Source organism: Podarcis pityusensis, assembly GCF_964106645.2.
Source record: "Podarcis pityusensis genome assembly, chromosome: 2".
NCBI lineage: Eukaryota > Metazoa > Chordata > Lepidosauria > Squamata > Lacertidae > Podarcis > Podarcis pityusensis.
This window is the reverse complement of record NC_138029.1, coordinates 109,844,697-109,867,432: the sequence shown is the minus strand read 5'-3', so window position 1 is coordinate 109,867,432 and position 22,736 is coordinate 109,844,697. Positions and strand designations below refer to the sequence as shown.

The 22,736-nt window shown below is 44.0% G+C and overlaps 1 protein-coding gene and 1 long non-coding RNA gene across 2 annotated transcripts; one reads left to right on the top strand and one right to left on the bottom strand.

Moving 5' to 3' along the window:
• Window positions 1-83: 83 nt before the first annotated feature.
• On the bottom strand, window positions 84-17,597 carry LOC308470272. The gene is made up of 4 exons (XR_013982325.1): window positions 17,515-17,597; window positions 16,990-17,066; window positions 9,702-9,776; window positions 84-377 (listed from the first exon to the last, which is right to left on the bottom strand). It is a non-coding gene; the product is annotated as an uncharacterized lncRNA (long non-coding RNA).
• Window positions 9,196-20,276, top strand: LOC308469791 (hyaluronidase-1-like). The gene is made up of 4 exons (XM_080992743.1): window positions 9,196-9,460; window positions 13,521-14,473; window positions 17,559-17,648; window positions 19,909-20,276. The coding sequence occupies exons 1-4, from the start codon at window positions 9,373-9,375 to the stop codon at window positions 20,233-20,235; spliced, it is 1,458 nt and encodes a 485-aa protein (XP_080848869.1). The 5' UTR covers window positions 9,196-9,372; the 3' UTR covers window positions 20,236-20,276.
• The last annotated feature ends 2,460 nt before the right edge of the window (window positions 20,277-22,736 follow it).

Here is a 22,736-nt window from a genome sequence, read left to right as displayed (position 1 = left end):
TCTTCCAAAACAGACACTCAAAACAATAATGTTACATCCAGAGAGTTACCATGTGTTTATCCAAGCACAGGTACCGCATCTTAGACATATGACATTAATTCATATAGAAGTGAAAACAAAGCTCATCCTCTCCCCTGGCCTCCATTACAGTCTGAGGCTGTGTTTCTAGAGAGAATCATTTTCATACCTGTCTCCTTGGTGGCCTGAGAGAGGGAACAAAATACCAACTCAAACATAATGGAGATTTGCAACTGAATACCTTTCTTATGTGATCTACACACCAACATGAGAGCTAGCAGAGAGCATTCTATGTTAATTGTCCACTGTTAGGCACTCTGAGAAGATTGGGTTCTTTTGTGGAGATTCAGCATGTGTTTCTGTAAAACAAAATTGTATGCCTAATAAGCTAATTCACCAAAGACATGAAGAAAGATTGGTTTATTACATGAAATGAAAAGAGACAGCAACATTATCAATACAGCAAATACAGCCTTTTGAGTAAATACCCACCTTAATTATAGAGAGAAAAGAGAGTCCTAACTACTCAAGCCTGAAGAGTTGAGCGTGACAGTGTGCCCCAGAGCCACACTGAAAGTAGAATAAAATAAGGGACTGAGGTGGCATACCTAATCAGGAAGGAAGCAGAACCCAATGCCAGGGATCAGAGATTGGTGCCTAATGTGAGAGTTAAACTCTCGCATTCCAAATCCTATATCAGCAAGGCAATAGCGCCTCTTACCCATTCCTTGGTATGAGGTTCATATTGTCAGGAAAAAGCAGCAATGCAAAAGCCAGCTGCAGGTGGCTGGAATGCAAAACAGGATGTTGTTGTCTGGAACTGTACTGTTGGGAAAAAGGGACAGTCTATTCTCTGTACTGAGCACCGGATGTTAGCTCAGAGTGTCATCTGACCTGTACTGGAAGTACAGGGGTGGAGTTGTGACTCTACTGCCGGAGTCTGGAGGGTACAGACACGTTTCTCTGTACTGCTGAATGACAGGAATAAAAGACATGTAAATAGGACACCTGTCTGTCTCTTTTCCCCTCCCTGGGGGAATGCAGGGAGGGAGAAGGAGGAGGGTGTGTTCTTCTCACGTTTGAGGAGAATCGCCGATTTATGGCCTTGCCTGTGCCCTGCCGGGAGACGCAGATGGGAAGGTCAACAAGTATCTCAGCCGATTGCCTGGAGTGAGGCCAGTTACCTCTGACTGCGTGCTGAGAATACTGACACATATATGAGCATAGGGTATGAGCGTAGGGTTGATCCTTGAAAACAGAGCAGAGAGGGGATCGCATTGGGGCTTGTGAGCTACCTAATTATTGATAATGTGTGGTTTAAGCACACTCTGGGGCCAAGTACTCTCTATGGAGGGGTGAAAGGTCTGCCTGAGTGAGCAAATAATATGTTACCTCAATCCTTTTGAATCATTGGTTATTGATGCTCGTTCCTGCTTGTTCGACATGCTGCTTACACAGATAAGTTTGAAGTTGAGGGGACATGATCTTAATTTTGGAAAACCATCTGGTTAATTATACGGTTCCTGAATAATAAATGTGTCTTAAAATGAATATCATTCTCTGTGATAAGTCTGCTTCCTACTTACAGGAGAGTGATAATTAAATTTTGCTGGCCAGCACCAGATTAGTATGCAAGCATACTAGTAATTAGTAATTAGCTTAGTAAGGCAAGCATTAATGGTGAGGATGCTTGCTTGTATCTACAAGGTCACTTCTTAGACAGGAGTTTACACCAGGGTCATAGATAACTACTGAAAGGCATATTTTATATTAGACTCATGCTAACTACACTGATGCTATGAACCGCATAAATAAACTATGGGCCAAGGACATGCTAGCACCCATTGTTACACATCACCTTGTTATTTTATAAGAGGGCAATACAGTGGTACCTCTGGTTATGAACTTAATTCGTTCCGGAGGTCCGTTCTTAAGCTGAAACTGTTCTTATCCTGAGGCATTCCTTCACTAATGGGACCTCCCGCTGCACGTGTGCCTCCATTGCACGATTTCCATTCACATCCTGGGTCAAAGTTCCCGACCAGGAGCAGCTACTTCTGGGTTAGCGGATCTCGTAACCTGAAGCGTTCCTAACCAGAGGTACCACTGTATAGAAATGCTACTATAAATCAATAAATTGTGCTACACTGAAGGGGCTCACATTTTCATCACAGCTACTTGATAACTCTAGTTTTCAATTACAGTGGTACCTCGGATTACGAACAGCCCTCTTAACGAACTATTCAGTTTGTGAACTTCTGCAAAACTGGAAGTTTACCTTGGTCTACGAACTTTACCTCGGTCTACAAATGGAAGTCAAATAGTGGAAGGGCACCGGTGGTGGAAGACCTCATTAGGGAAAGTGTGCCTTGGTTTAAGAATGGCTTCAGTTTAAGAACGGACTTCTGGAATGGATTAAGTTCATAAACCAAGGTACCACTGTAAATAGATGGTGCGGCCAATGCAAAGGAATAGGATGAATGTACAGAGCAGATCCACAATTCTGCCCAACACTCCTGCCCAGTATACAGTGATGTTCAGATAGAAACCTAGGCACAACTCATTGTTCCATGTCCTTAAGACCCCCTCCAGACTGGGTTTTTATGGTGGGGGTCTCCTGTAACATGTTCTTGACACAACAATAATGTATTAGTGCTGGATTTCATCTGCTCTGCTTTGTACTGTGATTTCCCCCCAACCATACCACATTATTCCTGCCCAGGGGAGCTATCATGCCACAAAAGTGGGACAAAAATATACTAGAACATTTGTGGTTTTAAAATATCATGGGATTTCATCAGAAAGTTATGGTATATGCATGAACCACTGAGACTGCCCCAAAACTTTTGCAGGTGCAACATGCGTTGAAAGCAGGATCCCAAGCAGCATCACGAGCACAAGTAATCATCAGTGCACAATTTAAAAAGGAAGTCTGGAGGAGCTCTTAAATATACAGTGGTACCTCTTAATTTGTACTTTATTCGTTCCAGAGGTCCGTTCTTAACCTGAAACTGTTCTTAATCTGAAGCACCACTTTAGCTAATGGGGCCTCCTGCTGCTGCTGCGCCGCCGGAGCACAATTTCGGTTCTCATTCTGAAGCAAAGTTCTTAACCTGAGGTACTATTTCTGGGTTAGCGGAATCTGTAACCTGAAGCGTATGTAACCTGAAGCACATGTAACCCGAGGTACCACTGTAAATTAAAATCTGGAGTTGGGAACCCTAGATATTAGCCTAGCCCAAGTGTATCATGATGTTTCTCCCAGTTCTTGCACTCAGGATCCAAAGTGAAATTGAGGAATTCGGCAAGTTATCCGGTTTTAAATAAAATAAAATAAAGACAAAAATGTTGACTAAGAATTTAAGAAAGGAAGAAAATGAAAAATTGGAAATGAAGTATGGAATCAAAGTTGCAAAAAAAATAAGATACCTGGGAATTTGGCTAACCGTAAAAAATATAAATCTGATCCAGGATAACTACATTACAACATGGAAGGAAATCAAGAAAGATCTAGAAACATGGAATAGAGTGAAGCTTTCGTGGAGGGGAAGAATGGCAGCGATAAAAATGAACCTACTTCCGAGAATGTTATTTTTATTTCAAAATATTCCTGTAATCAGAGGTACCAATTTATTTAAGGAGTGGCAAAGAACCCTTTCGAAATTTATATGGCAGGGTAAAAGACCTAGAATTAACTTTAAAATTCTTACAGACAGGAAAGAGAGAGGAGGCTTCTCGGTACCCAACTTGAAACTTTATTATGAAGCTGCCAGTCTTTGCTGGATTAGGGATTGGATCATTTTAAGAAACACTGATTTGCTGGACCTGGAAGGGTTCGACAACAGGTTCGGCTGGCATTCTTATTTATGGCAAAATAAAGAAAAGATACATAAAGGATTTTCAAATCATATCATTAGGGGGCCCCTCTTGGAAGTATGGGAGAGAAATAGAAAACTTTTAGAATGGAAAACACCTTGGTGGTTATCCCCTATTGAAATACTAATAATAAAAAAGATCAATATGGAGGGAGAAAGGTTAACATATGAAGATTTATTAATAAGATCGGAAAGTGGTTGGAAGATGAAATCATTTGAAGAACTGAAAGACAAATTATCCGGCTGGTTACAATTCCATCAAATAAATGCGATATGGACAGCCGATAATAAAATAGGGATGAATGAAAAGAAATCCAGGTTCCAGATAGAGATAATTGAAGGCAAATATAAATTATTATCCAAAATGTATAACATATTATTAGAGCGGGACACCAAAGATGAAGAAATAAAGGGGGTAATGACAAGATGGGCAATGGACCTGGGGTACAATATAGAGTACGATAAATGGCTGAAACTATGGACTAGTGGAATGAAGTTCACCGCATGTGTAACACTTAGGGAAAACTTAGAAAAGATGATGTATAGGTGGTACATCACTCCAGCAAAGCTGGGGAAAATGTACAAAACAGGAAATAAGAACTGCTGGAAGTGTAAGATCAAAGAAGGCGATTTCTTCCACATGTGGTGGACTTGTGACGAAATGAAGAAATATTGGGAACTCATTTATAACGAACTGAAAAAGATACTCAAATACACATTCCCTAAAAGACCGGAAGCATTCCTACTAGGAATAGTTGGGGACGAAATCAAAAAAGAGGACAATGTACTATTTCAGTATGCCATGGCTGCTGCCAGACTGTTAATTGCTCAAAATTGGAAGAACCAAAACACCCCATCAATTGGAGAGTGGCAAACAAAATTATTTGAATTTGTTAGCCTAGCAAAAATGACACAAAAAATTAGGAACCAAAAGAATGCAAAGTTCATGAACGACTGGAATAAATTTATGACTTATATTGAAGGAAACCATAGAAATTTAAAGACTATAGCTGGTTTGATATAAATCTCGCGATGTGTAAACCATTTACAAATATAAGCTGCAAGAGAGATAAACCATGGATATTAAGAAGCCTGAAAGCAGGAGGGATGGAGGTCAGTAGGGGGATGAAAAGAGGGGAAAATTGTCAAGGATATAAAGAAACATAGGTGTAGATAAATAATTGAAACGGAAATCGTTTATTTTGTTTTTAATCCTTTGTTTATTTCTTTTTTGTTTGCAATGGTTGACTTGATGTGGGTTTTTCTTATTTGTATGGTTTTTTTTTTGGTTATGTATATGAAACACAATAAAAAGAATATTAAAAAAACAAACAAAGTGAAATTGATTCAGCCAAATGACTAACCAGCCAACCAACCTGCCATCTCTCCCCAGTTGCACGCATCAACTGTTTTGATGCTATATGGGCCCGGTGAAACAAGAAATATGAGGGTGGACCGAAAACTTATTAAAAGGAAGAATAATTCCTTCTAAGTCAGACATTGTCAGGCTTCGGGGAAGCAGCTTCCTCCCTCCCTTTGCCTGTAGATAAGCAGAACAAAGCAAAAATAGTCCCTTACCATTTAAAGAGGCTTTAATGATCACAGCAAAAGAACAAAGAGTCCATTCTCAGAGTAAAGGTGCTCCCAAATAAGGTTTACACCCACTCCCTCCCAAGTCACTTCTTCATCTTGCAACCTGATCTCGCAACCCACTTTGGTTTCTGAGCTGCCACCTTATCTGCTTGTCATGATCTTGGGCTGGGCGGATGTAGGCTCTCCAACAAGAGTGAGCACTCACACTTTACACTGTGGGTGCCCTTTGAGGATATTTCACCCCTCCCATTGCAAGAATCTGCTAATGTTTCAGAAAGGAGGGGGCGGATTTGGCTCATTACTTATTCCACTCCAGCCTGACTTCAAAGGGGGAGTCTGAGTGTTATCTGTGTATAGATAAGGTCACTGCTCATGCAGCTGTAACACTCAGTGCAGCCCAGCATCTCCATTTAGTTTGTAGATAGTTTGTACAGTAGCTGTAGAGAATAAAAGAAAAAGAAAAAAAGCAGAGACATCACCTTGCCAACAAAGATCTGTATAGTTAAAGCCATGGTTTTCCCAGTAGTGATGTATGGAAGTGAGAGCTGGACCATAAAGAAGGCTGATCGCCGAAGAATTGATGCTTTTGAATTATGGTGCTGGAGGAGACTCCTGAGAGTCCCATGGACTGCAAGAAGATCAAACCTCTCCATTCTTAAGAAAATCAGCCTTGAGTGCTCACTGGAAGGACAGATCGTGAAGCTGAGGCTCCAATACTTTGGCCACCTCATGAGAAGAGAAGACTCCCTGGAAAAGACCCTGATGTTGGGAAAGATGGAGGGCACAAGGAGAAGGGGACGACAGAGGACGAGATGGTTGGATAGTGTTCTCGAAGCTACCAGCATGAGTCTGACCAAACTACGGGAGGCAGTGGAAGACAGGAGTGCCTGGCGTGCTCTGGTCCATGGGGTCATGAAGAGTCGGACACAACTAAATGACTAAACAACAACATTCTACAGAGCTGTCGTTCGAGTGATTCATGCTCTGCTGTGCTCCGCTGATTACTAGAAGTGAGTTCGGTGCTCACAGCTCTGAGTTGTGAGTCTACAGCACTTAGACCTGCTTCCTGCGTGGAAGGTCTCTGGAAGTGCTTTCCAGATCACCTGGCCCAGTCGGGGCTGAAGAGGTTGAGCCCAGTAGGTGGCACTGGCTCAAAGGCGAAGCTGACACCCTTTGCGGGATTGTGCGCAGCTCTTTGGACCCCAGGGAACTTACTGGTTGTATGGGCTGGCCTGCGCCTCAGTTGTTATTCTTTGGAGGTTCACGCCCAGCCTCAGTTAGTCAATTTACACTGCTGAGAGGTGGGGCCAGTTGCATAAATAGGGGAAGGAGCTGGCAGCAGCCAGGCAGTCAGCTCAGGAGCTTCACCCACCCACCCACCCACCCCTCCCTTTGTTTAATGTTTCTTGTTTGCAGGTTACCCTTTTTTCTTCCGGTTTAGCGGCGCTGCTACAGTGTATTGACTGTTTGCTGTTGAAGAACTGGGAATAAATTTTCCTGCATTGGCAGGTTTTGTCTTCACCGTAGCAATTTGTCACAACTTTGGTGGTTTAAGGCCTTGGGCGGAATCCTTTAGCCTTTTCTTCCCTAAACAAAAACATCTTGGAGATTCCAGGCCACAGGGAGGTTAGGCTGGCCTCAACCAGAGCCAGGGCTTTTTTGGCTGTGGCTCCGATCTGGTGGAATGCTCTGTCACAAGAGACTAGGGCCTTGCGGGACTTGACATCTTTCCGCAGGGCCTGCAAGACAGAGCTGTTCCACAAGGCAGAAAGCTTGTGGAGCACTAATGAAATTCTATTTTACACTGGGTGGCCAGTGTAGAACCTGTGCTGAAAATCTTCGCCAATAAAGTGGTTTCCCAAATGCTCTATGGAGCAGTGATAAGGGGCATGGACCCAAATGCTAACAAAGCCTTAGAAATAGTGCAGAACAAATTTCTCAGGAAAGTGCTCTCGCTCCCCAACGGGACCCCAGATGCTCTTATCCGTGTTGAAGCGGACGTGACAACAATATGGGCTAGAATTGACTATCTGTGTCTAAACTATGTGAAAAGACTCCAATCACTCTCGGAGGAGAGATTCCCCGCTATGTCCCACACTGAACGGGAACAGACCAAATGCTGGAAGGCTGGCACCCAAAGCCTCTTGTCCCAATATCAATTACAAGATCATCAGGTGACCATGAAGATGAATAGGAGGCACTTAAGAAATTGTCTCTTTAGGTCCAGTGCACAAAGGGATTTATCCACGGTTGCCTCTATCAAAAGTTCACTATGGTTCCCACTTATTAAAATGGAGCACACCCGAGCTAGATATCTGACAAAGATCCCACTTTCTGTACTAAGAATCACTTTTACAGAATTCCAATTCCAATCGATGCCCTTGATGGTGTTGGATGGTCAGTACGGCAAAGTACAGTACGAGGAGAGACTTTGTATATGTGGGCAACCCTGTGTAGAGGGTATGTACCATTATTTATTGCAATGCCCGCTACATATAGATCCAAGAGACTGATTTATAAAACCCCTGCTTATGAATGGAATACACGCTAACAGGGTGGAAAGGGTGAAATGGTTGCTGAGCGATACTGATGACTTTGTAACTTATAAAGGAGCACTATATGCGTTGGCAGCTAAGAAGATCAGGAGAAAAGAGCTAGATAAGATAGCGGTCAACTGCGAAGGGGATTCGGACATTTAAACATTTAAACATTTTACCTGAGATTTCCCTGCTATTCTAGTTTATGCAACAAATAATTTCTAGGAGACTTGACCGTGGTCTATTGCACTTGCAGTGCTAAATGTTTTTATGGTTATTGCTGTTTTTCCTTTTGTTCCCCTTGTGAACGATGCCATGGCCTTTGGCTAGCGCAATAAAGTCTATGATGATGATGATGAATAAAGTTGTGGCCAAATTTTAATTCCATAACACGTTGTCAGAGTCATTATTCCTTTCTGGTGGTCCCTGGGGGCTGGGGCAGTCGGTGCCTGGTCACGCACTGAGTTAACTCTCCCAGTTCTTCTTCTCCTAGCTGTTCACCACCCAGCTCTTCCCAACTTTTGGCCTCTGAACTATGCCCCTCTGCAAACCACTGTTCCAAATCTATACTGTCCCACTGCTCCTGAGAAGATTCAGGATCCCACCATTCCTTCTCGGTGCAGCCCTCTTCAGCACAGTCCCTGAGTGACATAAAGAGGTCTCAGAGATCAGAGTATGCCCCTGAATGCTAGTTGCTGGGAATCACATGTGAAGATAGTTCTGTTGTGTTCATGTCCTGCTTTTTTGCTTCTCTTAAGCTTCTGGTTGAATCATTGAATTGTAGAGTTGGAAGGGACTCTGAGGATCATGGAGTCCAACCCCCTGCAATGCAGCTGCCCCATATGGGGCTCGAACCTGAGACCTTGGTGTTATCAGTACCATGCTCTAACCAACTGAGCTATCCTATGAGAACAAGATGCTGGACTAGAAGTTCACTAGCCTGATCCAGCAAGCTCTTCTTATGTTCTTATCGAGGGCATTCTGTATGGCTTCAGCTGATCCATCAACCCACTTGAATTTATCTGAGCGATCAGTACATTATGCCCTAAATATCCCAATGGAACCACTGCCCACATCTCTGCGGCTCTTTAGAACCACCCCAGCATATTGCCAGAGGCTTATAGCACCTTTCAAACCCACCAGGGCCAGGTGATCTGAGAAGCCAAGAAGGCTCCTACTAGCCTCATATAATGGACCACTTGCTCCTGGTTCCTCAAACTGAGCAATGTGTTGCTTTCTAGAGGTTACACGACTACGGTTGCCAGGAATCTGAGTCTGCCTTGCAAGCCTGGTTTCTCTCAGCGGACATCCTTAAAACCAGCCTCCTCTCAGTACAAAGAGGCTTTCTGATGCAGCAGGGCTTCTTCTTTGATCATTGGGGGCCAGGATTGGCTCAGAAATGGCTGCTTGCAGTCTTGCTCTGCCTCAGGTGTGGAGGTAAGTCCCGCCTACCACCTTTCTTCCTAAAATCAGAGAAATCCCCATGCTGCTTTTTGAGCTTTGATGGGTAGTTTGGGATGTTTTAGCAGGGACAACCTCTGAGAGGCTAACTCTGGAAGCCCAAAACAAACAGAGGATGACTATGGCTGCTACTGTGTTGGTAAATACCATCGTGGGGAAGAGGGGCTTACTTCAGTATTAAAATGGTGTCTGCAGCCAGCATATCCACATAACTCACCTTAAATATCCAGCATATTTGAATCTCCATAGATATGGTTCAATCTTTTGGAAAATAAATTTGCAGAAAACAAATCTGCAAACAAACAAAAACACACCTTTAAAACAGTGCTGATGGTTTGCTATGAAACCATAACAACAACAACAACAACAACAACAACAATAATAATAACAATAATTTATTATTTCTACCCCGCCCATCTGGCTGGGTTTCCCCAGCCACTCTGGGCAGCTTCCAACAAAACGCTAAAATACAATAACCTATTAAACATTCAAAATAAAAAAATCCTTCCAGTAGCACCTTTAAGACCAACTAAGTTAGTTCTTGGTATGAGCTTTCGTGTGCAAGCACACTTCTTCAGATACACTGAAACAGAAGTTGCCAGATCCTTCTATATAGTGAGAAGGTGGGGAGGGGTATTACTCAGAAGGGTGGTGGGAATGGGAGATAGGCAGATAGCTGGGATGAGCCTGCTGACGACTCTTAACGACTGTAATGGGTCTTACAGGAAAAGGCAAGGGGTGAGAAGGTGAGAGATGGCTTAGTCATGTATAATGGGATAAGAATCCAATGTCTTTGTTCAAACCAGGTTTCTCCATGGTTTTAAAACTGTATGACAGTGCCCCCAGCTCCCAGCCCCTCTAGACAGTAACACAACACATGATGTACTCCCTCAGAAGCATTTCTAATTTCACCTCCCCACTTTATGCCAAAGTAGACTGTGAATTGGTGGTAGCAAAGGGACTAGTAGTTTCCCTTTCTGCAACAGGGATGACCTTATTTTTTTTCTTTTTCCCCCAAGTGAACTTTTATTGTTTTCCTTACATATTCTTTTCCAACAAATTGTAATAGCACCATACATTCCCTTTGACTCTGCTGAGTCACGACCCCCCTCCCTCCCCACAACTGGTATATTTATCGTCTTTCCATCACACACATCATTCTCAAATTAGTACTATTATACATTGGAGGTATTATGTCAATCCTGCTTGTGTCTTGACCTCTTTACAATTCTTCTTTAAATATTCAATAAATTTACTCCAGTTATTTTGGTATCTTTGATCTCCCTGGTCCCAGATCCTCCCTGGCAAGTTCTGCATATTCTGTCAACTTCGCCTGCCACTCCTGTATAGTTGGTATATCTTGTACTTTCCATCTTTGGGCCAGAAGGGTCCTCGCGGCAGCTGTAGCATACATGAACAAATTTTGATCTTCTATTTTAATTTCTGTTCCTATTAAGCCTAATAGACACGCTTCCGGTCTTTTGGGGAAAGTATATCTAAATATTTTTTTGAGTTCATTATAAATTGATTCCCAAAATTTTTTTACCTTATCGCAGGTCCACCACATATGGAAATAGTCCCCATCTGCCTTTTTGCATTTCCAACACTTTCTTTCAGGGATGACCTTAGGCTACAAAACTCCCGCCTGTGTCCTTGTTGCTATGTTCTGCTAAGTGCAAGGCTATGAGCAATGCAGGTGAGGTACCAGCTGTTAGATTGCTACAGGGAAGTAACTGGACTTTAAAATTTTCATGGAACTTTTCCCGCCTCTGGAAGCATCCTCTCTACAAAGACCAAGTTGGCTTTGAAGGGGAGGGAGTAGGGCTGGATCTACATGGACCTGTTTAACGTTATTTCCCTCCCCCCCCCCCCATTAGAACAATATTAGATACATTGTTCCAAAACAATACTTGACAATGATAACATTTTTTTTTTTTTTTACCTTTCTCTCTCCTTTTTTGGTCAAATGTAAGTAATGCTGTTTCTGTACCTGCTGTTGGCTGCTTGCTCTGCCCTGCCCTCTGCTGTCACATTTTAGTTATCTCTCCCTCCCTGAACCCTGTCCCTCAAATACCATGAGAGGGGGATTGGAGTTTGAATGCAGCAAAAATAGGGTAAAACACCATACAGGGACATATGAGCAGTGTTTCACCAATATAGCAGCATAAAATGATTAAAAATTAAGCAATTTGTTGTGTTCTGAAGGCAAAGGAAGGACTGGACCCTGATTAATACAATAGACACGAGGCTTGACGAGCAAGACCTTTGGGAGAAAGTTTGCTTGCCACACCCTGGCCCAGGCCATTTTTATTACCGAAAGAACTTTTACACAGCGTTTGTAAGAACCGATCAGATTTCCTCTGAGCATTTCAAAAATCCCCACGTGGGGACAAAGTCAGATCAGAGGAAGCCTCTTAACTACAAAGAACTACTTCCTATTTGAGCATGCATACATGTTCAGGCTAAATAAACAGGAATCAAGGAGGAATGCATTCATCAAACCCCGGAGGTAATAAACCATAGGAAAGGAAGGACAGGCAAGGAAAGACAGGCATTTGACCACCTCCTTGTGAACTCTGTTTCCTGGCCCTAAGATTAACAAAAGCTACATCAAAGCTACCTCCTTATCTTTATGTACCCAGGATGCCTGGTAAGCAACTGGTCTGTGTAGAATGCTTATACAGTGGTACCTTGGGTTACATACGCTTCAGGTTACATACGCTTCAGGTTACAGACTCCGCTAACCCAGAAATAGTGCTTCAGGTTAAGAACTTTGCTTCAGGATGGGAACAGAAATTGCGCGGCGGTGGCGCGGCAGCAGCAGGAGGTCCCATTAGCTAAAGTGGTAATTTTATAATGAATGATTTTAGAGTGTTGTTTATGCTGTATTTTTGTACTGTTTTATTGTTGATAGCCGCCCTGAGCCCGGCTTCGGCTGGGGAGGGCGGGATATAAATAAAATTTATTATTATTATTATTCAGGTTAAGAACAGTTTCAGGTTAAGAACGGACCTCCGGAATGAATTAAGTACTTAACCTGAGGTACCACTGTACATGACTGTCAGGCATAGAGAAAATGGGACAGAGATGAAGACTTGTGGGGTTGAATCAGAAATCGTGTCAATGACTCAAACCCAGTCAAAGCAATGCTTTCACTGCTGACATAATGGCTTGCTTCATTTTTCATAATTCCTCATAGCAATCCCACATGACCACCACAGCGATTAAAAAAGACAAAGTAATAACACATTATGAACGTAAATAGCAGGACATCATGTGTCCATCTAGCTTATCAAAAGCATTCCTTAACCCTTCCTTAATGTTAAAAACCATGATTGTAGATTGTAGCCCTGGGTTGCACATGGAGAGGTTGGTGCCTGTTTTGCTACATTAGATTCTGCAACCTGGGGTTGATTTCTGGGAAAGGCTGACTTGCCAATCGGGCCTCTGCAGCAGCCTTACTGGGGCTAAATTGCTCTAGGGCTTGATTTTTAACTGATTCACCATTTAGAAAAAGTTATGTTAGGTCTTGTCTTCACTGATGGAAAGAAGAAAGAGTCCCTAACAGAGAGGAATGGCAAACTAAGCTGTTAGACTATGCTGAAATGGCAAAACTGACTGGGAAACTCAGAGACCAAGAAGACAAGAAATTAAAGGAAGGATGGGAGAAATTTATAATTGATTTAGCAGACCACTGTAAGCAGATGAAAACATTAGCAGGATTTAAATCTCACTTGTAATGTAACAAATATCATGGATAATATGGATTGATATAAAACATAGACTATGAAATAATATGCAGTTGGAAATGTTGACAGTAGAACCCGTGGAAGTGATGTGTATGTGTGGGAGGGGGGAGTCACAAGATTAAGAGAAATCTCATATTATGGCTATGTATTTGGCATTGCAATTATTTTTTCATTTGTAAAGTCAAATCACAATGTGGTGTGTGTTTTTTTTAAAAAAAGATATTGTCTTCACTGTTCACTAACGTTTTCTTTCTTTTTTTACTCCCTCTTCCAATCCTTTGATGAAGTTGCCACAGCAGTATCAGAAAAATGGCATACTCTGCGCCATCTGTGGATTACATGTCTAGGAGTCTGGATGTTAGTGATGGTGGTGGATGGTAAAGAAATTATGCATGCGAGGACTCCATTGTTCGCACGCAAACCTTTCGTAGTGCTATGGAACGCACCAACCAGACTGTGCCAGATGCGGTACAAGGTGGATTTAGACCTTAGAACTTTTAAAATTCACGCAAATCCCAATGACAATTTGAGTGGCTCCACTGTGACAATATTTTATAACAATCGCTTGGGCTACTACCCCTATTTAAAGAGCGCCGTTAAGCCCATCAATGGAGGAATACCACAGCGCGGAAACCTTTACAAGCACATTGCCAAAGTCAAGTCTGATCTCAAAAAGGCCATACCTACGAATCAATTCCAGGGACTTGGAGTCATTGACTGGGAAGACTGGAAGCCCCAGTGGATGAGGAACATGGGCACTAGAAATATGTACCAAATTTGGTCTCTTGAACGTATTAGAAAGGAGAATCCTCACTGGTCTAGTTTCAGAATCAGGAGCGCCGCCAAGCAAGCATTTGAAAAGGCAGGGGAGACGTTTATGAAGAACACCCTTATCCAAGTGAAAAGAATGAGACCAAAGGGACTCTGGGGTTACTATCTATACCCGGAATGCCATAATTATAATTTCATGGTGCATCCAGATAAATACACAGGAAAATGTGAAAAGCTTGACTTGAAATTGAACGACCGTCTGCTTTGGTTATGGAAAGAAAGCACTGCCCTATATCCTTCGGTACACCTGCAGCACAAGCTGCAGTCAAGTCGGAGCTCTCAGAGATTTGTGCGCTATCGGGTTATGGAAGCAATGCGTGTTGCTACCATGGCTAGAAAGGACTATGCCTTGCCTGTTTTTGTGTATTCTAGGCCATTTTATGCCAGAACGTTCAGCCCTTTGACAGAGGTAAGGGGAAAGGCATAGACTAGAATCTATAAACCTCCCAGAACCAGCTTAAACATTAGTGTTGAGCAGGTACCTGATTGTATATAGGTGAAAGATTCAATGTTAGAGAAACCAGCTTAAACATTACTGTTGAGCTGATTGTATACACGTGAAAGCTCCAATGCTAGAGAAAGGAATTCATGCAAGATCCTAGGACAACTTCTGTCACTAAGTAGGCAATGCTCTGAAACCAGAAATCCCTGCTCCAGAGAGTGAACTAGTATCCTTTGGGCTCCAAAAGTGCAGTAGTCTCACAAGTAGACAATCTCTTGAGTAGTTGTTGTCTTGCAAGGGACTTTCCAGCAGATTGTTCATACAGAGGGGCCACCTATGGAGGAGAACTTTGCAGAATGGAAGCTCCCGGCTCTCAGCAGGTTTTTTTCTTTAGCTGAAACATTTGTCCTGCTCCCCAAAGCAATTTAATGCTGCTTCCAGGGCAGGCTGGGTTGTCCCCAAAATGATCCAGGGTGGGTTGGCCTGAGCTGAACCTCCACAATCATATATGTTAGGGTTGCTATATTTCAAAAAGTGAAAATCCAGACACAAAAGTTGTTAAGCGTTTCTTCTTCTTATTCTTCTTAATTTGGCTAAAGTTTCTGAGCTGCTTTTTTTTTGCCAAATTTCTCCAAAAATATATTGAGTTTTTGAGGTATTTTTAAGGAAAATCGCCAAAATAACAACACTTCCGACATGAGTTGCCATATGTCCGGGGTTTTGGGAATTCCACCTCGACGAATCCTGGATATGTCCAGGAAACGAAAACCCGGACGTATAGCAGCCCCAATATATGCGTACTATAAGACATATACATAGACATTTAAACCACAAATATATGCATTTAAACCATAAACACTCTAAAAAGAAATATACTGTCATGGTGAGCAGAGCAGGACTAAGCACTCTCTTCCCTAAATTCACAATACACACACAGGTGCCAGATTCTCTGGACAATATTGAGGGGGCTCTGCCCTTTCAAAAAAAAAGATGGGGGGTGTCAAAGTGCCTTGGCCTCCAGGAGCCAACGCCTTTAAACACACCAGAAATTTCTTCATGTGGTGATGAAAAGTTGGCAACAGCAGAAAGTGTGTTTGTGTGTGTGTGTCATATTTCTAGTGGGAGAGAGTTCCTCAGCAGAGCACCACAGCGAAGTTCTACAGCCATAACTGACAATGAGCTATGTGAGTTGGCTGCATGATGTGCCCCAGTCACAGGACCACAACAGGGCCTCTGCTGTAGATAGTACCACATAATGGCAGAGGCAAGCATTCAAGTATTTTGGGCCCAGGAACCTACTTTAGAGACCAAAGTCCGAACCCGGGGCCTGCTTGCATCCCGGTGCTGTTCTTTAAGGATTGGCGAGGTACATTCCCAAATCGCAATGCCACCCAGAAGCCTGGCAGCCTCATTTTACACCATCTCCAAGTGCAGGAACTCCTTTCGACGTATCCAGACAGCCTTCCAGTGTTGGGTCCTTGAATACCGCCCAATCTACGCACCTGATCCTTCTGGAAGAGTTTGGCCTCATCCAGCATGGAGCCAAGTACTGCCCACCAGCAGCACTTTCATCTGGACAGAGTTCATTCTCAACTCATTGGCCCTCACCCAGCTCATTGCTGCACCCAGACTCCGATCCAGCAACTGCACATCCTCTCCTGAATAAGAGCTGGACATCACCCACATACTGTTGACATAGCAACTTTTCCCAACAGGTTCATAGAGTTGTAGAAAAGCACAGGGCCGGTGGTGGCATGGGAGCTCACAGTAGAATCGTAGAGTTGGAAGGGACCCTGAGGATTGTCGAGCAGCCCAACCCCCTGCAATGCAGGAATATGCAGTTGCCAGGATCAAACCAGCAACCTTGGCACTGTCAGCACCACGCTCTAACCAACCGAGCTGTCCAGGCAGTTTCAGAGTTGAGTTACACAGGTAGCAGGGATGCAGTTTTCGGAATACAGAGTTTTTGAGCTTTATGGGTGCTGAAAAGGGTTCGCATTTATTGTGCCCTATCCTGGTCATTTGGATTGCTGTTCAGAAGGTTGACAGTTCAAATCCCCGCGACGGGGTGAGCTCCCGTTGCTTGGTCTCTGCTCTTGGCAACCTAGCAGTTCGAAAGCACACAGTGCAAGTAGATAAATAGGTACCACTCCAGCGAGAAGGTAAACGGTGTTTCCGTGTGCTGCTCTGGTTCGCCAGAAGTGGCTTAGTCATGCTGGCCACATGACCCGGAAGCTGTACACTGGCTCCCTCGGCCAGTAAAGTGAGATGAGCGCCACAACCCCAGAGTCATCTGCGACTGGACCTAACGGTCAGGGGTCCCTTTACCTTTACCTTTACCTATCCTGGTCATTCGGATTGATCCCGCACTCTTGAAATTGCTGCATGTTTTCACAGGAGATAGACATTAGCCTTTGTTTGTAAAAGAGGGTTGACAGTGTTGTAGAAAACGGCATTATACCCTCTGGTGTGCACATTCCTACCAGTGAAATCTCTGGCAAACAGGTGTTGCAAGGGGGGTGGGTTGTAGTGTTCAAAAAACCTGTTTCTTTAGTGGTTTCTGCAACGGTGAACCAAAAAAACAAAGAAAAGCAAAACGATTGTGTATATTATTATTATTATTATTATTATTATTATTATTATTATTTCTATATTCACCCTTCATCAAAGGATCATGGAATGGTTTACAATATAAAAACACAAAAATACACACCATAGTAATAAACAAAAGCTATACCCGCCCCCCAACACAGTTTAAAAGGCCATAGATCGTTTAATTAGCCAAAGCCCTGGGAGAAGAAGGTTACTGCTTGGTGCCTAAAACTATGTAATGAAGGTGCCAGGTGAGCGTCCCTGGGGAGAGCACTCCACAAGCAGGGAGCCGCCACAAAAAAGGCCCGTTCTTGTGTTGTCGCTCTCTGGACCTCTTGTGGAGGAGGCACATGAAGAAGAGCTTCAGGTTATGATTGCAGGTTGGTTCATATGGGGACATCACAGCAGTGCCTTACCTTTGCCTCTTGGTTATTACGCATGTTCCTGCTTTACTTTTCAGGAAGACTTGGTGAATACTATTGGTGAGAGTGCGGCACTGGGGGCCGCAGGAGTCGTCCTGTGGGGAAACCATCGGTATGCCCTAAGTAAAGTAAGTGAATCTGGGTTAAGAAAATGTATTTGATTTTGCAAGAATTCTAGGGTAACCTCTCATCTTCTTCTCTCCCCACCCCCGTGTATTAATTTTGTTTTTTTACATATACAGTGGTACCACTGGTTACATACGCTTCAGGTTACATATGCTTCAGGTTACACACTCTGCTAACCCAGAAACAGTGCTTCAGGTTAAGAACTTTGCTTCAGGATAAGAACAGAAATCGGGCTCCCACGACGCGGCGGCAGCAGAAGGCCCCATTAGCTAAAGTGGTGCTTCAGGTTAAGAACAGTTTCAGGTTAAGAACGGACCTCCGGAACTAATTAAGTACTTAACCTGAGGTACCACTGTAATGGGACACGGGTGGCGCGGTGGGTAAAACCTCAGAGCCTAAGACTTGCCGATTGCATGGTCGGCGGTTCGAATCCCCGTGGCGGGATGCGCTCCCGTCGTTTGGTCCCAGCGCCTGCCAACCTAGCAGTTCGAAAGCACCCCCGGGTGCAAGTAGATAAATAGGGACCGCTTACTAGCGGGAAGGTAAACGGCGTTCTGTGTGCTGCGTTGGCTCGCCAGATGCAGCTTGTCACGCTGGCCACGTGACCCGGAAGTGTCTGCGGACAGCGCTGGCTCCCGGCCTCTAGAGTGAGATGAGCGCACAACCCTAGAGTCTGTCAAGACTGGCCCATATGGGCAGGGGTACCTTTACCTTATTACCACTGTAATACAGTAAAAAACCAAACTGGTCTATAGAGTAATAATAATGTAATGCAGAAAAAGAAACAAAAAGATATAACAGAAGAAGAAAGGGGGGAGAAAGAAGAAAGAAAAATAAAATAAAATAGTAGAACAGAACAGCAGCAGCAGCAGCAGCAGCAACAACAACACAAAAGCTGTCACAATTGTATCTTAATGTTCAGTCCACATACAGGGAAATACCGGTAAATCCTCCCAGCTCTCACCTGGGAGCTTCCCCCTTCCTCAACCTCACACCTTGAGAAAGACCTTTCTTGCCTGCCTTCCTCTTCTGTCCAACACCTCTCTGTATGTATCTTTTTACCCCAAATATATGTCTTCAGCAGTGCTTTTTTTAAAAAAGAAAAATGGATGCCAGTAATCACCATGAAGTAAGCGCCACACTTTTTAACAACAAAAAAGAGGTGCCGGTGCTGCGTAGCCTTGAGGACCCTCTGAAAAAAAGCTCTGGGCTCCAGAAAATAAAACTTACATATGAGTAAGATAAACAGAGGGCTCTCAAGAATTTAAAATCATAAAAAGAACAAAAAAAAATGTAAAGGAGAAAAGAGATTCTTCAAAGAGCTGATTTTCGTGGTGAAAGCTCTGGGGAAGAAAGAAAGAAAGAAAGAAAGAAAGAAAGAAAGAAAGAAAGAAAGAAAGAAAGAAAGAAAGAAAAGGGGGGAGAGCTCAGAAAGAGCAGGGCAAAATGTAAATGCAGAGAAGCCCTTAGTATACTACCTGAATGTGGCAATCTTGGTGGCTCAACTGAGTGGGTTCTCCAACTAGGCAAACCTATATACCTACACGTCGTGGTGGTATCAAGGTAAAGGTAATGGGACCCCTGGCCATTAGGTCCAGTCGTGGCCAACTCTGGGGTTGCAGCGCTCATCTTGCTTTAATGGCTGAGGGAGCCGGCGTACAGCTTCCAGGTCATGTGGCCAGCATGACGAAGCCGCTTCTGGCGAACCAGAGCAGCACACGGAAATGCCGTTTACCTTCCCGCCGGAGCGGTACCTATTGACCTACTTGCACTTTGACGTGCTTTCAAAGTGCTGGGTGGGCAGGAGCAGGGACTGAGCAACGGGAGCTCACCCCGTCGCGGGGATTCAAACTGCTGACTTTCCGATCGGCAAGCCCTAGGCTCTGTGGTTTAACCCACAGCGCCACCTGCATCCCATGGTGGTGTCAACAGATCTGGAAATTACAGAAAAAGATGAGGAGCAAAATGAATTTTGCTGCTTTCCTCCCTGCCATGGGCTGTAGAATCATACAGATAAATAAATAAAACTGAGATTTAGGGAACCCCCCCCCCCCCCAATTCCCTTCTTTGCCACGGACACATTCCTTGATCACTCAGACAAGTATCTGTCCTGGTCATTTGACAATAGAGATGCAATCTGCAACCCAATATTCCAGTTTATATGGGAGTGAGCCACCGTGGACCCTGTGGGGTTTACTTCCCTGTAGATGTGCAAGATATCGCTCTGCCACTAAGCTTGTTGTTGTCTTTGTTTTCTTTAAGGAAAGCTGCTTGCAACTGAAAAGCTATATAAGTGGTCCCTTGGGACGTTACATCATTAATGTGACTTCTGCGGCCACGTTCTGCAGCAAAACTCTCTGCAACATGAATGGAAGATGCGTTCGTAGAAACAGTGAATCGGATGCTTATCTGCATTTGCCTTCTCACCGTTATAAGATTGTCTTCGATAACTCCGATGCAAGAAAAGTCCTCGTGAAAGGATATCTGAGGCAGAAGGATAGAAAGGCCCTGAAAAGCAGTTTCATCTGCCACTGTTACCAGGGATGGAAGGGGTCGGCTTGCAAGTGGCCTTCGTCCTCAAAAGGGTGAAAACCATACTGACAATAAAGGCAATTCAGTCTCTCTTACTCGATATTGCACTCTTCCGCTTTTGATTATTTTTATTCATCTGTTTATTTAAAATATTTTATAGCTCGTTTGTCACCCATTGCAATAGCAATGGGTTAAAAATGTGGTATATATTACATGCCGGCCAAGTGCCCCATTTTAAGCGGGTGGCGCTGTGGTCTAAACCACTGAGCCTCTTGGGCTTGTCGATTGGAAGGACAGCAGTTCGAATCCCCATGACGGGGTAAGCTCCTGTTGCTCTGTCCCTGCTCCTGCCAACCTAGCATTTCGAAAGCACGTCAAAGTTCAAGTAGATGAATAGGTACCACTGTGGCGGGAAATTATACGATGTTTCTGTGTCCTCTGGTTTCCATCACAGTGTCCTGATGCACTAAAAGCGGTTTAGTCATGCTGACTACATGACCTGGAAAGCTGTCTGCGGACAAACGTCGGCTCCCTTAACCTGAAAAGCGAGATGAACGCCGCACCCCACAGTCACCTTTGACTGGACTTAACCGTCCAGGGGTCCTTTACCTTTTACCTTTACCTTTAAGCAGGGCTACCCTGCTTTCCTTGAAAGTGCCCTGGGCTCTTCCTTCATCACGGGCACCCCAATTTTGCGTGGCCTATGGATGGAGGCTGTAAAAGCAGCTCCTGGGATGGCAGCTGCATTGGTGCCTTCCAACACGGCACCAGCATTTGCTACATCTCCCATCAGCCCCTGGGAGAGGAGCCCAAATGTCCGTGTGTGTGAAGGGGAGGAGCCTCAGCCTTCCTCTGCCAACCATGTGAGTAGCTCATGCCTGGGGTGGGGTTTGGGAAGTGGCTTCCTTCCACCTCAGGGGCGGCGTGCGAGTGGGCCAAGGCAGTCCAACAGGGATGAGTCCATCACATCTTTCTTGACAGCAAAGAAAACTACAAGAAATAGGCAGAGGCACTAAGCTCCAGCAAAGGTTTCAGTGAAAAGATATGCCTAAAGTTGGTGCCTCAAACTCATCAGAATCAGCACTACCCATATGTCAGAGGGCCAAGGGTAGCACAACTGAGCAGGGAATCACCCCTACATAACATATCTCAGGGGGCTTCAGAATCATCAAGAGGGCCTCTCCCACAGATCTTAATATGCAGGCAGACACTCCTTCAAGTAATCAGGTCTCAAGTTGTACAAGACTTTATAAGTCAGCAGCTTGTTGTCACCTAGCCATGTCCCTGTCTGACATATTTAATGGCTGAAATGGACACCAAATTTACTTCTCCAGCTGGACAGATCACAGATCATGCTTTTGATAATAGTCCTTCCCTGTTCAGATAGCATCAGAGGGCCACCGGAATATGGGACATTCTGTGCAGCATTCAGCTGATCTTTTAGGCCATTTGGATTTGTCTGAAAAATCAGTACATCGTGTGCCGAAAAGTCCAAGAAACTTTTGCCCACACCTCTGTTGCTCTTCGGAGCCATCCCAGCATATTGGCAGAGGTGTCCTCTACCTTTCAAGATCCCCCGGGATGAAGCGAGAAGCCAACAAGGTTCCTCCCAGCCTTATACAATGGATGTATTGCTAATTGCCAGGAACACACATCAGATATTATCTGGTGGCCTCTGAGGTCTGGGACATTCTGTGCAGCATCCAGCCGATTCTTCAACCTGTTAGGATTTTTCCTAACAATCAGTACATTATTCCCCGCAAAAGCAGAGAGAACCCACATCTCTGCTGCTCTCCAGAGTCACCCCAGGATGTTGCCAGAAGCCTCTTGTACCTTTCAAGCCCAGATGAACTGGGAAGCCAAGGAGGTTCCCCTGGCCTTATACAAGGGCTGAGTTGAACCTAGCTCCTCAAACTAAGTGAGGTCTTGCTTGCCAGAAGTTGAGCTACTGCCAGGTTTTTCAGCCAGACTGGTGGGACTTTGTGGCCATAGTGCTCTGCTTGGATTGAGAATGGCTAACCTGTGCAGGGAATGAGAGTTTAACGGAAAAGTATTTGGGATTCTCTAGATTGAAATGGATTATTGAAGGACGGGTGGGACAGAAAGATTCTGGCTTTGGGATTTCAGTGGAAAATTAAAAATAAATTGCTGGCCACAAATGGAGCAACCTCTACTAAACTTAGGCCTTACATTTGGAGAGGGAACTAGTCTCCTTTCGTAACCTTCTGGTTACTGAGTAATAGAGAAAAGCTCAAATGTACTACAGTGGCAGAAAGGGGTTGGGTGCACTCTTCCCACCTTAGATCAAATCTATGCTGTCAGATGCCATAAGAAATCTGCAGAGATAGTGCAGGGTAGTACACACCCCGGAAATGATCTCTTTCAGCTTCTGCCTTCTGGAAGAAGGTATAGGGTTATAAAGACCAGGACTAACCACCTGAGAAACAGGTTCTACGCAAATGCAATTCTGGTTCTAAACACAGCATAAGGAGTCTCTATAGTATATTGTATTTTAAAATGGGGTTTCAGAGTTTTTAGGGGTTTTTGAATGTCTTATG

Excerpts from the sequence above, each read along its gene's own strand:
- LOC308469791 (XM_080992743.1), top strand. The coding sequence starts at position 9,373 with ATGCAGCAGGGCTTCTTCTTTGATCATTGGGGGCCAGGATTGGCTCAG. Across the intron at positions 9,461-13,520 it reads GCTCTGCCTCAGGTGTGGAG|TTGCCACAGCAGTATCAGAA; the intron begins GTAAGTCCCGCC and ends CCTTTGATGAAG. Across the intron at positions 17,649-19,908 it reads ATCGGTATGCCCTAAGTAAA|GAAAGCTGCTTGCAACTGAA; the intron begins GTAAGTGAATCT and ends GTTTTCTTTAAG.